Raw genomic sequence first — 18,791 nt, 5'->3', positions numbered from 1 at the left:
CAATTTGGTCATTGCTTTTTATATGAGGAACCAATTTGGCCCACTCCCAAAATTAACTTAGATTGCTTATAACTTATGAAATTTGAAGTCTGCACAAGATCCGATGACAAAATCTAAAATTGTAACAACCCAGCCAGGGACTTGAACCCTGGACAGATAGGTTAAAAGCCTAGCGCTATACAAACTAAGCTACCTGCATTTTTAAAAAGTTAGTTATGTTAAGAAATATATTGAAACACCTGAGAACACTCTTGGTCTGGTTCGACAGAGAAGGAGACAACATTTCCAAATTTTTACAGACTGGGTGTATTTTTCCACTATAGAGGCCTTCACTATATGTAATTCGAAACGCTAAAGTTCAGCTAGCTTCCAAAATTGAGGTAAAAATTGTGTTTGGCGAGATTAACAAGTTACAATTATATCCAGTTACGGACAAATAAAGCTAAAAGTCTAAGATTTGCTGTACTAGCCAAGTTTTAGTAACATTTTCTTCACTTTAGTACAAATATCAAAGAAATAGGTATATTTTATTTATAATTTGACAAAATGTACTAGTATTTAATTCACAAAGTTAGGTAAAAAACAGTATTTTTTTAAAATATTGTTACTGCCTTCAAATTTTATGTTATTTAGCCACTAACAACTGGTTTACACTGCTTGGCATTCTTTAAATAGGAAAAGAAGAAATTATTTGTTTAGTATTTTTACTACTTTATATTTATTTAAGAAAACAATTCTACACTTTAACTTAATTTTAACAAATTGTTACTAATTTATATATCAAAGTTATGTTATTTAGAGTGCATAAAGGCGTATAAAGTTAATATTTGTACTTATCAGTTCAACTAACAATTATATTTTACACACAAAAGATACAGTTAAATTACTTGAATCAGAGAATAATATTTTACAGTAATTGATTCAGTCAGCACTAGTCAGTACTTTTATGCATCAGAAAGTTTTCTTAATTTTCTATTACGCATGCTATTTTGGGCTATTCTTAAAATGTATTTCTAGGGCAAACTGGTTTAATTTTCTGCTTATAATGCAAAGTTGACAGTTTTCGCACAATGCATTGTACATTTGTTATATTCTCTACGTACAATCCAAATATTATGCTTATTTAATGTATAACTAACTAACTCTCTACCCTTCTTAAACCCGAAGTTTCATGGCTGCAGCAACACATGCCTTTCATCTGTCCCTGTCCTGAGCAAGATCTATATACTCCTTTCCTTCCCCACCAATTTCCTTTAGGTCCATCTCTACATTATCCCTCCATCTTTGTTTTGGTCTTCCTATTGATCTTTTACCATCAGGTTTCCCAACAAGAATCCTGTATACTCTTCTTTCCTCTCCCATTCGTACCACATGATCTACACACCTAAGTCTTCTTGATTTAATCATTCTAATAATATCTGGACATGAATACAAATTATGTACTTCTAATTTATGTAACCTTCTCCACTCATTTGTCTCCTCATCTGTTTTAGGCCCAAATATTTTCCTAAGGATCTTATTTTCAAATAGTCTCAATTTATGTTCCTTTTTCAATCTAAGGGACCAGGTTTATTTACTGTATTTAACTTTTATTTTTTGTAATTAACAAAAATTAAAAGCTTATACTGTAGTTATTATATCTTTTTCTATGAGCTTATTTTGAAATTAATATTATTAGTTATAGTCTTTGATTTATAACTATATTGCTTTTTTATCAATTTATCTAAGAGTACACGCAGACAAACACATGTGTACACACGTTTATGTAAATAGATATGCCTTTTTTCAATATTTTAGTATGAAGATTGCACTTTAGCTATTTAAGCAAGGGTAGGAAAGGTAGGATTTCTGAGAATTTGTTGCAGGATTTTGTTGTCCAAGTATAGATGAGAACTGAGCTGGGAGACTGTTTTGAACATTTTCATGAGAGTTTGCATGTGAACTGTATGCAAATTGAGCACTATTGACTGTGCATGCTTCTAAGTTTTGCTGTTATTTCACATCAACTTTGTGAGACTGTAGACAGTTTTCCTATTTCAAGTAGTTTTTATTGATTGTATTTGTATATGTATTGGGGTCTTAGCAGTTTTATGTTATGAGGCAGTTTGTTGTAGAATATTTTTACCGGATTGTTTTGAGATATTGAGTGTCTGCTGTTTTACTTGTAATTATTTTCCTTCTTGTGTTGTGTATTTGACTATATTTTGTCCAAGTTCGTAGTATTTAGAATAATTGTTATTGACTTGTAGATGTAGGGAGTAATAATCCTTTGCAAGATGCTCTATACTTTAGTCTGAACATTATTCTTAGTGTTCACTTTTGAAGCCTTAGTATTCTGGTAGTATTATTAATGTAGAGGTAAATTAGGCTGAAATGTAGGCATTTTTCTGATACATTATACTCACTTAGTTGTTTCAGCAGGTAGAAGTTGCATGATGGTTTACTGCTGATGATGTTAATTTGCTCTTCTTATGTACTACGTATGATGTAGCTTACTTGAGTAATTGGAATTTTCTACTGAAAAAAGGATTGCTTGTCTATTTTATTCCTATGTTGTTGAGTTTGTCCACAAGCAAGCCATGTTTTTACTCTATCCTATGCCTTGGAAGAATCTAGATATATTGTGTTGGCAGTTTTATGTTTCTCTAAGGTTTCAGCTATGTAGTTTTTTAAACTGTGCTATGGGTGTGACTATTGATTTCTCTTTCTGGATGCCATGTTGGTTTCTGTGTATTCCTCTTGCTGCTTGAATTTGACTTAGGTTGTTTGCTTTTTTCTTAGATCTTTATATGTTTATTTGTTCAGTATTTTTTATTTTTTTGAATTTTAATTATTTTAATTTTACATTAACTAACATATTTTACTTTAACAACAAAATAATTTACTCTAGTAAAAAAAACTTCTACTAACAAAAATGTACTATTATAACTTTTAATTTTAGAAAATTGTGTTTTTAAAATTTTAACTTTGAAAAATTGAATTTTAACACACTTTGACTTTAACAATGTACTTTGATTTTTTTATGTAAAAGAATATTAAAAAAATAAAAAATACTGAACAAATAAACATATAAAGATCTAAGAAAAAAGCAAACAACCTAAGTCAAATTCAAGCAGCAAAAGGAATACACAGAAACCAACATGGCATCCAGAAAGAGAAATCAATAGTCACACCCATAGCACAGTTTAAAAAACTACATAGCTGAAACCTTAGAGAAACATAAAACTGCCAACACAATATATCTAGATTCTTCCAAGGCATAGGATAGAGTAAAAACATGGCTTGCTTGTGGACAAACTCAACAACATAGGAATAAAATAGACAAGCAATCCTTTTTTCAGTAGAAAATTCCAATTACTCAAGTAAGCTACATCATACGTAGTACATAAGAAGAGCAAATTAACATCATCAGCAGTAAACCATCATGCAACTTCTACCTGCTGAAACAACTAAGTGAGTATAATGTATCAGAAAAATGCCTACATTTCAGCCTAATTTACCTCTACATTAATAATACTACCAGAATACTAAGGCTTCAAAAGTGAACACTAAGAATAATGTTCAGACTAAAGTATAGAGCATCTTGCAAAGGATTATTACTCCCTACATCTACAAGTCAATAACAATTATTCTAAATACTACGAACTTGGACAAAATATAGTCAAATACACAACACAAGAAGGAAAATAATTACAAGTAAAACAGCAGACACTCAATATCTCAAAACAATCCGGTAAAAATATTCTACAACAAACTGCCTCATAACATAAAACTGCTAAGACCCCAATACATATACAAATACAATCAATAAAAACTACTTGAAATAGGAAAACTGTCTACAGTCTCACAAAGTTGATGTGAAATAACAGCAAAACTTAGAAGCATGCACAGTCAATAGTGCTCAATTTGCATACAGTTCACATGCAAACTCTCATGAAAATGTTCAAAACAGTCTCCCAGCTCAGTTCTCATCTATACTTGGACAACAAAATCCTGCAACAAATTCTCAGAAATCCTACCTTTCCTACCCTTGCTTAAATAGCTAAAGTGCAATCTTCATACTAAAATATTGAAAAAAGGCATATCTATTTACATAAACGTGTGTACACATGTGTTTGTCTGCGTGTACTCTTAGATAAATTGATAAAAAAGCAATATAGTTATAAATCAAAGACTATAACTAATAATATTAATTTCAAAATAAGCTCATAGAAAAAGATATAATAACTACAGTATAAGCTTTTAATTTTTGTTAATTACAAAAAATAAAAGTTAAATACAGTAAATAAACCTGGTCCCTTAGATTGAAAAAGGAACATAAATTGAGACTATTTGAAAATAAGATCCTTAGGAAAATATTTGGGCCTAAAACAGATGAGGAGACAAATGAGTGGAGAAGGTTACATAAATTAGAAGTACATAATTTGTATTCATGTCCAGATATTATTAGAATGATTAAATCAAGAAGACTTAGGTGTGTAGATCATGTGGTACGAATGGGAGAGGAAAGAAGAGTATACAGGATTCTTGTTGGGAAACCTGATGGTAAAAGATCAATAGGAAGACCAAAACAAAGATGGAGGGATAATGTAGAGATGGACCTAAAGGAAATTGGTGGGGAAGGAAAGGAGTATATAGATCTTGCTCAGGACAGGGACAGATGAAAGGCATGTGTTGCTGCAGCCATGAAACTTCGGGTTTAAGAAGGGTAGAGAGTTAGTTAGTTATACATTAAATAAGCATAATATTTGGATTGTACGTAGAGAATATAACAAATGTACAATGCATTGTGCGAAAACTGTCAACTTTGCATTATAAGCAGAAAATTAAACCAGTTTGCCCTAGAAATACATTTTAAGAATAGCCCAAAATAGCATGCGTAATAGAAAATTAAGAAAACTTTCTGATGCATAAAAGTACTGACTAGTGCTGACTGAATCAATTACTGTAAAATATTATTCTCTGATTCAAGTAATTTAACTGTATCTTTTGTGTGTAAAATATAATTGTTAGTTGAACTGATAAGTACAAATATTAACTTTATACGCCTTTATGCACTCTAAATAACATAACTTTGATATATAAATTAGTAACAATTTGTTAAAATTAAGTTAAAGTGTAGAATTGTTTTCTTAAATAAATATAAAGTAGTAAAAATACTAAACAAATAATTTCTTCTTTTCCTATTTAAAGAATGCCAAGCAGTGTAAACCAGTTGTTAGTGGCTAAATAACATAAAATTTGAAGGCAGTAACAATATTTTAAAAAAATACTGTTTTTTACCTAACTTTGTGAATTAAATACTAGTACATTTTGTCAAATTATAAATAAAATATACCTATTTCTTTGATATTTGTACTAAAGTGAAGAAAATGTTACTAAAACTTGGCTAGTACAGCAAATCTTAGACTTTTAGCTTTATTTGTCCGTAACTGGATATAATTGTAACTTGTTAATCTCGCCAAACACAATTTTTACCTCAATTTTGGAAGCTAGCTGAACTTTAGCGTTTCGAATTACATATAGTGAAGGCCTCTATAGTGGAAAAATACACCCAGTCTGTAAAAATTTGGAAATGTTGTCTCCTTCTCTGTCGAACCAGACCAAGAGTGTTCTCAGGTGTTTCAATATATTTCTTAACATAACTAACTTTTTAAAAATGCAGGTAGCTTAGTTTGTATAGCGCTAGGCTTTTAACCTATCTGTCCAGGGTTCAAGTCCCTGGCTGGGTTGTTACAATTTTAGATTTTGTCATCGGATCTTGTGCAGACTTCAAATTTCATAAGTTATAAGCAATCTAAGTTAATTTTGGGAGTGGGCCAAATTGGTTCCTCATATAAAAAGCAATGACCAAATTGGTCGTAGCGCCTATGACCCTACTTGGGTTCATCCTCCAAAACATCTGCTTCGAGTCTCCGATGCCATGGTGGAGCCCGTTCAGGTTCTACCGCCCACAAGTGCGTTCCTTCGCCAATCCAGCGAAGGTGAGAATAATAGAGCGCAACCCTCTATATATACATTCAGCTCACTGTTGGTCACCCCTTGATCTAGTTATTTTCATGCAATCACCTACATTTAGTGAATTTTGCCGTCTTTCTGTTTGATCTGTTAAATAAGCCAGTCAATAAAAATATACTTACATAGAAAAATCCTGATATAGTTGGATTCTCAAAAATATATACAATCAGTGTTCTTGATACATTTAGCACCTGAGATAGTATAAATCAAAATCTAGTTAGTGTTGGCATGTGTGCTTCTGGTACATGTAGTTACTTGAAAAAGCAAATATTGGTTGTGTAAAAAATAGCCTCCTTGTGAAACAATGAAAAATTAACATTATATCCTCATAGCATTAGTTGCAACTGCTTCTTGCAGATTAACAAAGCTCTGGCGTGTGGTCGTACGTCACCTATAATCCTTTGTAAGGTTCGTGTTGTCCTATAAATTGTCGATATACATGCTAAGTCCCTAGTTACAGCCTAAGCTTTTAGCTTCAATAAATGTATTTTAGTCCTCGGAGACATATATTGATCTTAGAGTAAAAAATAAACCTCGTATAATAAACCAAATGGAAATAACCCAAGTGTTGATGCACCCAAAGAAGCCAGTAATACTTCAAAAATACCTTGAAAAAGGCTATAAAGCTAAATAATTCTTCTAGAATAGTAAAAAAGTTTGGAAAGTGGACCTAGTCCCCTAAGCCGTCTGTTAACTTCGTATTGTAATTATATTGTTAAATTGTTATATGTAAGGGGAAAAAACAATATTAGTAAGCGTCCAAATATGGACCCTCGGTAAAGGGGTTTCAGACCTCATAGACACATCATAATTTTCGTTACACTAAAAAATTGCCCTCGTATAAAAGCAAATAGTTGAAATGTTAAACATTTCGTGTACTTTATCCAGTAAGCCTTAGCTAGAAATACAATAAATGCGTTACAGACATAAAAATTAAGCAAGCTTTGATATTCTAGTCGCACATAATAAGTATAAAATATCCTTTAAAATACTCTGACAAATAGTTGTGGGTTGTCTGAGATCAAAATTTTCAAGTCCTCTCTCCTCTCTCCTGCATAAATAGGCTCTAGAATTCACTAAGCCTCAAAATAATATTGGGTACATAAAATAAAAAGCAGATGGAGAGTGGTGCTGATCGCATCATCTCCAAAATAGCAAAAACAAAAGTATATAGAGCTCTATCTGGTATATTTAGAAAACTTTTACCTAGTATAGCAGTAACAAAATACTCAGCAAACTCTAAAATAAACAAACTTTCCTACGTGGCAGGCGTAACCTGCCCTAAATAAATACATATAGAAATACAGAACCAAAAATAGCATAGTGGAAATCAGTAAACCCTAATAATAATAATAATAATATATTCTGTGGCTTACATTTTAGCTAAAAGTACTTTTTTTTTAGTGTTTTTGAAAAAATTAAATAAATACTAAACTCTAAGTTAAAAATTTGTAAATGTATATATGATACAAAACAAAATAAATAAAAATTAATACATACCCTGCAAAAAATCAATAAAAAAGTTGAAAACCTCTCTTTGTGCATCCAAAATATAATAACAAATCCTTCCTGACTGGATTAAATTGTGTTATTTGAGTAATAATAAGCCTAAACTTGTAAAATAAAAGGGTAGAACTTGTCAAAACATACTTTTGCATCCAAAATATAATTCAAAACACATCTAAATTGTGTTATTTGAGTAAACTAGAGAATAATCCTGTAAACTTGGAAAAAATCTCTCTCTCTCTCTCTCTCTCTCTCTCTCTCTCTCTCTCTCTCTCTGTGTGTGTGTCTTTGAGAGTCCAAAATGTATTAAAAATGGTGCCTGAATAATATAAATAGTGTCATTTGAGTAAATATTAGGCTAAACTTGTAAAATAAACAAATAAAAGTTGAGAACACACACTTTGTGTGTCGAAAATGTAACTAAAAATCTTTCCTGAACAGATAGAATTGTGTTATTTGAGTAATAATAAGCCTAAACTTGTGAAATAAACAGATAGAAGTTGAGAACACACACTTTGTGTGTCGAAAATGCGACTAAAAGTCTTTCCTGAACAGATTGAATTGTATTATTTTGGTAATAATAAGCCTAAACTTGTGAAATAAACAGATAGAAGTTGAGATCACACACTATGTGTGTCGAAAATGCGACTAAAAGTCTTTCCTGAACAGATTGAATTGTATTATTTTGGTAATAATAAGCCTAAACTTGTGAAATAAACAGATAGAAACTGAGATCACACACTCTGTGTGTCGAAAATATAACTAAAAGTCTGTCCTGAACAGATTGAATTGTATTATTTTGGTAATAATAAGCCTAAACTTGTGAAATAAACAGATAGAAGTTGAGAACACACACTTTGTGTGTCGAAAATGTAACTAAAAGTCTTTCCTCAACAGATAGAATTGTGTTATTTGAGTAAAAAAATAGGCATAAACTTGTAAATAATAAATTAAAAGTTGAAAAAATCTCTTTGTAAATACAAAATTTAATAAAAAATGTTGCCTGAATAGTACAAATAGTGTTATTTTGGTAAAAATTAACATAAAGTTGTAAAATAATAAGTTAAAAGTTGAAAAAATGTCTTTGTGAGTCCAAAATTTAATAAAAAATGTTGCCTGATTAGTACAAATAGTGTTATTTTGGTAAAAAATTAATATAAAGTTGTAAAATAATAAGTTAAACGTAGAAAAAAATGTCTTTGTGAGTCCAAAATTTAATAAAAAATGTTGCTTGAATAGTACAAATATTGTTATTTTGGTAAAAAATTAACTTAAAGTTGTAAAATAATATGTTAAAAGTTGAAAAAAATGTCTTTGCGAGTCCAAAATTTAATGAAAAAATGTTGCCTGAATAGTACAAATAGTGTTATTTTTGTAAAAATGAGGATAAGCTGTGAAAATGTTTGACATAAAGTCAAAGTTTGGTAAAAAATAAACTCAAAATTAAGTTAAATAGCACACAGTAACATACATTTACTACCTAAATCAATAATCAAAGGGTCCTAGGTTCGTGATAAAAGCAAATGGTTAAAACTGTAGGCCCCGTCCCTAATAGCTCTCCCTTCTTCATAGTACAGATAAAAAAAACCCTGCGCTAAAGCGTCCTGTGCCTTGAAGGCAAACCTGAGCGGAATATTAATTGGCGGCGGAAACCGGTTCTACAAGCGACGCATAGCTTCAGAGATTTGACCCTTGCTTCGCATTTCCAGACATCCTTTGTTGTCTGGTTGAATCCCTCCCCTGCCCTACAGTATTGCATACCTTTCCCCTGTTCTTGCGTACTAGTTAACCTTGGAAAAACCGGTTCTGATTGGTCAATCGGGTTCTTCGTTTGTTCTGACGTTGTGACGTCATTTGACCTTGAACGCACTTCCCCCAAATTCCTTTCTCCTCTACCTGCGCGGAGTTCAGATTCTGAGACAGTATTCTGTCTGGCGTGTGAAACCATCGTCTTTCATACAATAATAACATACATTATTACATAGTACTAATTAATAACATTACATATCGCGGGTTCGAGTACCGGGACCGTCTTCTTTCGTACCATTACCACCATTCAAAGCGGTTCATAAACCATAAACTCTTATTTTCAATACTATAAACATTAATATTATAGTTTCATACATTACATACTTTGCAGTAATGAATATAAAAACATATGCATAGCATTTAGTACCTCTAATTACCTTTTATATACATATTTTTCATAAAATAAATAAATATATATTCATAAAAAGTTATAAACATGCAAATACATAAATGTAAAGTACTCTAAGTACTTGCAAATTAGTTATAAGTACGTGCAAATTAATTGCGAATATTAAATAGCGACCGACGTTGGCGGGGTCCCCATCTACTAATGTATATTTTGGAATTTGATTGACTCCCAATAAGAAAAACGAGGTGGCTTGTTACGAAGCCAAGGGTCCCGGGTTCAAATCCAAGTCTGGTAATGAATGTTCATTGTGAGTGTCACCTCATTCATTTCATCATATCACCACTCATCCCCATCCCCACGATTAGCCAAAAGTGGCAGAAAAACGAAGTAAAATATACCAACACAAAATCCAATGGGGAAGAGCTGGTGCTCCTATTTTGGATGCATTCTTAAGTACGTCTAGCAGTTATGTTACATTATATATTACAATGCAGTAGTCCTGGTTTTCGCTTACATTGACATACACTGATTAGATTGGATTTGTGTAAGGTCTCCTTTGAAGTTTTTCTTTCGTTAGATTCCAGGAGAAAATGTTTGATGGATTTGATTTATTTTACTTAGCTTTTCTGTCAATTTTGGTTAAACGCGAAAATAAATTACGATATGATGAATTTGATTAAGGGACACTCTCAAAGAACACCCATGTGCAGGCCGGGACCCTGTTGTCGTGGGGAGCAGTAATAACTACTGCGCTCTCCCCATTGGGAGTCAATCAATTCCTAAAATATACGTTGTTAGCCAAATTATAATATTGTATTTATTAGTTACATCATGCGAGTGGCATAGAAAGCCCATTACGAACAATTATGTATGAAAAGGTGTGTACTAGAGTACTGCATGGGACCCCTTTTGCTCGTTCGCAATCGTTCGAGTCGAGGCTATACAATCCAATATCATTTTAATGTGACAATAATCGTAGACCCATATATATGTACTGCAATATTCACCCTGATAGTTTCAGCCCACAATCATCTGTTTCATTTTCATATATATCATTCCGTATTGGTAAGATAGACTAAATTACATTTTAGCATGGAGATGATGACTTCACTGTGTATTTCACATCACGATCCACATTTGAGGACACACAGACAAATTACGGCTATACGTGTACACGAGCGGCTAGGGACATCATTAGCAACAAAGAAACACATGCTAACAGAACCAAACCCGACCTGCCTAACCTATCCATGTATACATATAATAGCTTAAATAGGCAAAATTTGAACTGCCTAATACATTTACATGCTTATTTCAGCTATTATATGCCTGCATGGATGGGTTAGGAAGGTTAGGTTTGGTACTGTGCAACAGTTCTTTAATTCAAAGACATTTTACAATTATATTTTGTTATTTAGTTGTGAGCATAATCTGAAAAGAATGAAGAAAATTCTGTTGTGCTACTCTGTTTAATTTTGATGTTATTTTGTTTATTATTCGTTACTATAGTGACTGTAAAATTTGGTTAATAGACTAATTTTGTTAAGTAACATTTGAAAAGTTATTTTTAATTTAAAATATTGCGACAAACTGCTCCACACCGGGGACAGTTGCAACTGTAAGCATGTTTTTACAAGTTGCTAATGCTCTTCCTAGCCGCTCGTTACGTGTACTACTAGCCTTCGAATGTTTGCCGCTCGTTTTGCCTGGTCGACTGTTATTCGCTCTAGCGTCTTCCGTGTGAAGTATTAGGCGCTCGAGCGAAAAGCATTCGCTGCATCTGCTAGTTTGTAAGGTAGAGATTTATTTCCTTTTCTTTTTTTTGGGGGGGGTAACTATTAATTTAAATTTGGCTGTTTTAGACCCCCCTGTTGTAACTTTGTTATCCAAGGAATATCAAACTCAATTTTTTTTACAGGGACCCTTCATTCAGTACTCTTTATGCTGTAAATAACAATTTTTATTAGGTTTTCTACCAGAGATTTTGGGGAGAAAATTTTGGGAAAAAAATTAAAAACTAATATTTTTCAAAGATTTTTTACTACATGAGAAAACTAGTTGCACAGCTCAAATATTTTCTGCTAAAAATTTGGATGTATCTTTCTTCAAATAAAATTACAGCTATGATATTACGGTTCTTCCCTGCTAAAAAAAACCTAAACCTTGTTTTTGGTTGAAATGCGAATATCAGTTTTGTTCTAAAGTTCAGCTATTTGCATTAGCGATGTTAAGAAACGTACATGCAACGACCCAAGTTACGTTTGAATCAATGTTATTCTGTAAGTGTATCACACGTATAGGAGGGCCTGTATTATCATATCTAGTGTTATCACATATGTTGGCAACTCCGCAAAAATAAGGAGTTGGTAACTATGAAAAAATATTGAGATTTTGCAGGCTTTTTGGTTATGAAAGAAAAATATTAAAGATGACTTTATTGTAAGTAATCTGTTGGAAATAGCAGAGCCGGAATTAAATTAAAAGATTGGCCTCTGTAAAGTAAGTATCTTCGTGGAAGTGTCTTTTAAACGTGTGTTGTTAACGAGTTGCTAGTTAAAGCTATTGCCACAGATTGCTATTGCTGTCAATAAATCGTTAATTATGCGATATTAAGACTACTTCTTAAACCCAGCAAGCCCTGGGTGTAGAAGAGTGCTCATACTCCTAGCCGGGAAGCGTAGCATACAGGACATCAAATGTAGCTTGAAATAAACTGAAAACAATGTTTTTTTTTACCGCAGCTTCACATCATTTTTCTTAGCTGAGTTATCAAATTTATTGCAATTTTCTGCAGCCAAAATTCTGGAAGTCATGAAACAAAAATGGCCGCCATTTTAAATTGAAGTTATTTTAAAAAGAAATAATGCATGTTTTGAACTACACTTACACAAGGGTTACAACACAAATGATTTTTTTAAATGGTCAAGCAACCAGTGGTATGGAAGGTATTCCAACTCAGAAGACTCGGGTACTGTCGCAAATACTGAGGTATTCAGCTACGAGTTTGACATCAACCCGTAGGCAGTAATGAAGCATTCAACTTCTATACTTGAGAAAGAATATCACGTACATGATAAGTTTATGAATTATAATCAAAAAACGAATGTTGCAGAGTAGAGTGAATAGACCATGAACCAGCATGTGTCTCATTCCCTGAAGATGAGAACAATGTATGCGCTCGAAACGTTGGAAGCTAACGCCGATTTAACCTGGCTGGTAACCCAAAACACCCGTTCGAATCATGTAGCCATACAATTCATATATGTATCATTATAAATCTCACTCTGAAAGAAATGTAATAAAAGTTGTTTGAAAGCTGGCAAGTTGCACGTTAAGTTGGTGGAGGAGGAGGAGTGTTGCTATTTTTAACAATAATGCCACGGTAATGAGGATGGGTCCATCAAACCCTAGGATATTTACAGCAATACGTTTAATCGTAGTAAGAGTAAGAAATATAATCCAAATTCTTTTCCAACTATTCAGTTGAATATTAAGTACATGAGTTTCACTGGTTTTAACATTTACCATACACAAGACACAATCAAGTTCGTTTCCACCTGCAAGTTGTATGTTAATTAAGTAGGAGTGTGCCAAATTCTGCACAATGGATATAGGAAAATTTCTAAATCCCCTCTGATACTGCACTCATCAGACTCGTTTAACCCTTACTATGTGGGAAAACATAAGCCAAGTTATTTCGCAACTGGTTAAGTTTATGGTTATGTGAGGAGGGGTGAGAGAAAAACCATATTTTTTTCAATAATTCCAGTTTCTATACATTCACAATATTATTTGTCTCAAGATCGTCATTTATAGTCTTTAGAGTAAGTAATTCCTCCTTTTATGCTGATGATAAATTGATGGTAATCCTTATCCAATAGTCCTAAAACTACTGTTACCCACTGTTATTATTCACAAATCTCTAACTGAGCCAAATTTCCTCTGTGTTCTTGTTGTTAGGGACTTCCATCTATAACTCTTTCCCGAAAATTTGGCCATAAATAATACTGTTTTCGGTGCTGTAGAACACTTCCTAGCAATTTTATTTTCTGTTTGTATCCGCATGTTCCATCAGACATCGAGTATGTTAATTTAAAAGTTAAAGAAATTGGATATATTTATTTTCAAAATCGATCCCTTATAACTCATTTCACGAACTTTTGATCTTCCTCTACGTTAACTCGCAACTCGAACGAAGCAAAGGGTTTTTAAAAAATCTTGCAAAAGCAGTCTGGGAAATTATATTGGAGAGGAAGATTTTTACATCCCCTCAACTCCAGCTCACGGTCTTAGAGGGAGTAACTACTTCTATCTGAATCTTTTAATAATAAAATTAGAGAAACGTCACTTTATATTCAGTTTCAAAACTAGTAGTTAACGTATGAAAAGCTATAAGTAATTGCTGACTCGAAATATAAGTAATGAAATAACACCCTTGGCTGTAACAATGAAAAAAACGGATGTTATAGCTTGATAACTTGTGCTGCAAAACAAGTGACCCTCTTTCTAAACATGATAGTATAAAGGTATACTTCAGAAAAATCAATGATAAAATTCGCTCAGGAACTATTCATATACACTGCCTGCAACAGTAAAATTATATACGTTTAAATTACACTGGTCGACATGAGTTCCGATATATTTGATTTGAGTGTGTTTTATTATAGTCCCTTGGTTGCTGATTCTGAAACAGCTTTTAGTTTCTTTCCATCACCCTCCGTTTTCGAGAAATTCAAGTTTTTAATTTTCCAGCTTTTCAATTTACTCACTAAGTGACAGGGTGCAACCCTTCGATTAATTTGTCTGTGTAGTGCAATTCTGCACTTGTTTGTCTTGTTCTCGAAAGTGAAAGTGATCAGATTATCAGGTTGAAAGTACAAGTGAGGTTTCACACTGAAGCGACAAGCGACAAGCGACAAGTGTCGCTTGAAGATTTCACCAATCGAACGCAGACTTGTGCGGCTTGTAATGCCGATACTTGTGAAGCATTCCTGTTGATTGACTCGTTCCCAAGCGACATGTGTCGCGTGTCGCTTGTCACTTCGGTCTTAAATCTCCCTATGAATTCTCTGGCCTTTTTTGTTTTATTTATGGCAGATATTTGGTGAAGAGGGAAAGAATGAACATTAGTAAATTTCTGAAAGATGTGTACCATGCGTATTTTGGTACAAGTGTTGCCACACCAGACGTGTTCACACAGGAACACCTTAATGATGTACTATTACTACGGAAATTAAATTTGTCAAAGGGAAGTGCTCAAGTTCTTGGTTCCCCGATAAGAATCAATCTGTGGTGTACTGCAACAACTTCAGAAAAGTGGTTGAATTTAACGGGGAAGTTTATAATGCAACGAAGACAAACTTGAAATGTGTACTACTACATAATGGCAATCCTATCCCTGTCAATATCTTATTCAGTTTCGCACAAGGAATCCTATGAAAGCTTAAATATGATGCTGAATTAAGTGACATACGTGAATGAAGAAAATGAGTGTGTGTGGTTATTTCAAAGTGATCGGCTTGCTGCTAGTGTTGAAGTCTGGATGCAGCATATACCGTTGCTTTCTTTGTGAATGGGACAGCCGGCAGTGCCTATCAATGGGAAATCAAAACTCAGCCACGTTGAGAATTTCTGTCTACTGGTGTGAAGCAGCAATTGCTTGATCAGTCTAAAATCTTACTTCCACCTTTACATTTCAAGATATAAATAATGAAACGGTTCGTGAAGGGACTGAGCAGAGAAAGCAAATGTCTTAGCGTATTGCAAGGAAATTCCCGAATTTGGATAAAATCTATTTGTATAAACTTAAGGAGTGTATTTCGTTGGCCACAAACCAGAAAATTGACGACCGACAGCCAATTCCAGGGCAAGTGGAATGCAAGTAATGGCAGATTTCTTGCTTCGAAATGTACCACAGAGAGAAGGTTGATAAGAATGGAATTTCAGGCATAATAAGAAGTTAAATTGTTATAAGCACCTAACTATTTCATTCTTACAAGCGCTTAGCATTCGCCAGAAAATGCTCTTCAAGCCTTCATAAAAGGCCAAATTACTAGTATGATATGATTAAATTCAACTCATAGCCTATCTACCTCCATGTGCGTAATGTAACTGTATGACGTAAAAATGTATTGGTATTAAATTATTGTTTATATGTGGGGGGTGAGGGAGGGGCAGAGATAGAGAGAGAGAGAGAGAGAGAGAGTGTGTGTGTGTGTGTGTGTGTGTTTGTGTGTGTGTTGGTGTGTTTGCGTGTGTTTTAATTTGTTTTTGATAGTAGTTCTGTGGCGCACCTGCGCCAGAAGTACACACCATAACCAAAACCAGTTTATGCCATTTGTGAAAAAACTTGACCTTTTAGAGAAAAACGAATATCACTTTCGAGCTCAGCAAAAAAAATGCATTAAGAATCATTCATTCATTTCAAAACATCGCTCAACTTCTTTCAAAATGTAGTTCTCTCTTGTAATTGACCAAATGGCATGGAGAAGTGTAAAGGCACATTTTTGTTCTCGGCTTTATATGAGGTTCTGCATTACTATAATATGCTCTCAACTAAATTAATTCCATAGTGCAACGGCCCTCTTAGAGTCAGGGCTTGCCTGTTTTTCCATTGGGCGACGCGTGGGCACCGAATCGAGTCCCATCGGTACTGTTTTCTGGGTTTCGAGACAGCAGCCCGCAACTTCTTCCTTTCAAGTAGCTCCCCAGTTATCCTCACGACGCTGGTTCAACGTTGCAATTTTAGGAGCTCCTAGAGGGAATCGAACCTGGCATCGCTCTCGACTACGCAGGCTCCACCTGTATTATAGGATTTCTGTGATAAAGCTCGGGGCATATGGACTCAAGTCAACCCGTTCCTATGTTGGCAACAATTTAAAGCAATATCGAAGAGTGATATTGCACCTATCGACATTCGTGTGTTGCTGTGGTGTATATTACGCAACGTCGATTCGCTTTCTTCTTGCATGCTGCAAAACAAAATTTATTGCAAGTCCGTACAGGATTTTCACTTAGTTGAACGAACCTGTAATTAAAGTCACAGACATTGCCACTGTTTACTTGGGAAAAAAATTGGGGCGTCTTATGTGCGAGTAAGGAATACTGGATCAAGACCAAGGACTTCTTCATCCTTTGCCGCCTTGTACGTGATTTCTGTATCTCAGACCTCCGTATAAAAGACGGCGAATTTCAAGAAGGAGTCATCAGTTGTTCGCCTGAAAAGAAGACAACAGCAACCAAACACCATGTACAAGCTTGTAAGTAACATACGCTTTCCTTTCAGAAGTTCAATGCAATTTGTTCTATAAAAGTAGATAACGTTGAAGCTTACCCAAAGCTGGAGGCATACTTCATTACTATTTTCTTAATGTTACGTTGTTTTACTTCCTCTTAAGGCTAATCGCAATGATCAGATGAAATTGATGAAGGGATGCTCCAAAAAGTACTAAGCAATCCTCCACGAAGGCCAAATTGAACAAATTCGTATTGTAAATTTATCATTACAGTCACTAATGTGTTTCTAAGTGTCCCCAATGGAGTACTACAAAAGATCCGGAGTTCAATTCTCGGCGGATGCACATTACACAGTGTAAGTAATTATCCTGTAGGTCCAGTCCCTGTTAGCTATCATGTTTATGACTTCAACATTTTGTCAAGAACCGCCTACAATTAAACTTTCCTACAGTACGAAACATATGTATCTATATGTGCATGGGCAAATTCTTGATTACGCAAATCTCCCAATACTAAGGCATAATTATACTTGGTGTGCTGTCCTCCCCAATTAATTAAGATTCTCATATTTGACGATAGCTTCCCAAACACTTGTTTTTAAGCAAAAATCAAATTACTCTTATGCACTGAAGTTAATAAGAAATAAACTTACAAACTAAATTAGGATATAATCCACTTAATATTTCCCGGGCATAGATACCTTCTTGAGATTAGGAAATATATTAATCGGTAACCTAGTGACGGGCAAAAAAAAAATAATTTGACTTTTTGGGAATTTTATGTGTGATATTTATAACGCAAAGTACAGATATGATATGATTTCATGAAGAAATTTCGACCCAGAATGCCAGACTGCACCAGTAATCGAAATTTGGCCATATTACTTCATCAACTTAATAGGTATTAACCTTTATTTGCTGTCGAATCAACATATCCTGAAATGTAGCCTGCAGCTCCTTGATGTCAGATAGGTATATTTACTAATGAAATTGTGAAAATATTTCAATAATCTGGTTGATACGTAGTGATTCTCTTAGTACTGTAAACAATATTCTTGGTCTTCTCCAGGTCGTTTTCGCCGCCCTCATCGCCGTCGCCTACGGTGGCTACCTCGGCGCTCCAGCCGTCGCCACCTACGCCGCTCCAGCCATCGCCGCTCCAGTCGTCGCCGCCCCTGCAGCCGTGTCCTACGCCAACACCTACAGGGCCCGCGTCGCTCCTGTAGTCGCTGCTGCCCCAGCCTTTGCCGCTCCAGCTTATGCTGCCCCAGCCATCGCTGCCCCAGCTTATGCTGCCCCAGCCATCGCTGCCCCAGCCATTGCTGCTCCAGCTTATGCTGCCCCAGCCTACCTCGGTTAGATCCCGAATTGTTGCATCGTTTCAATGTTGGTCGTAAATAAATTATCATTGTTTTAATTTATTGACTGTCTTTCATTTGATTGCAATCATTCTTAAGTTTCGTCAATAAGGTCGTACATATTTTTGGCTTTAGAACGGAGGTACAAAGGTAGAATTAACAGAGGTTAATCTGAACAGAAATCCAGATACTACGACGGATCGAACTATATAAGTAAATGATAATCTCAAACCAGTAGGACAAATGGTCCATCGACATTTTGTGCTACGTAAGAACAGTTTCAAGAACTGAAATGAATGTCAAAGAATCAGACCACGAGTCTCTTCCTTACGACATAGAGAAAGTGAAAGAAAAGTGATTGAAAATAGTGATGAACAATTTTCCTTGTATTATCTTAGCACAGGACTGTACAAGTTAATTTTTCAGTCCCAGACAACTCCAATGATAAAAAAATATTAAAGAAACTATTATTGTGCTATATTTAAAACTATTTTTTATCTTTATGACTACCATAAG

At 34.2% G+C, this 18,791-nt stretch overlaps 1 protein-coding gene across 1 annotated transcript; it reads left to right on the top strand.

The window, feature by feature from the left end:
- Positions 1-16,929: 16,929 nt before the first annotated feature.
- LOC145988812 (uncharacterized) lies at positions 16,930-18,277 on the top strand. The gene is made up of 2 exons (XM_083124014.1): positions 16,930-16,941; positions 17,987-18,277. Exons 1-2 carry the CDS (start codon positions 16,930-16,932, stop codon positions 18,275-18,277), a joined length of 303 nt encoding a protein of 100 aa, XP_082980140.1.
- Positions 18,278-18,791: the final 514 nt, after the last annotated feature.

The sequence above is a fragment of the Lepisma saccharinum genome, chromosome 1, assembly GCF_977018435.1.
Source record: "Lepisma saccharinum chromosome 1, izLepSacc3.1, whole genome shotgun sequence".
Lineage (NCBI taxonomy): Eukaryota > Metazoa > Arthropoda > Insecta > Zygentoma > Lepismatidae > Lepisma > Lepisma saccharinum.
This window is presented reverse-complemented; position numbering and strand designations above follow the sequence as displayed.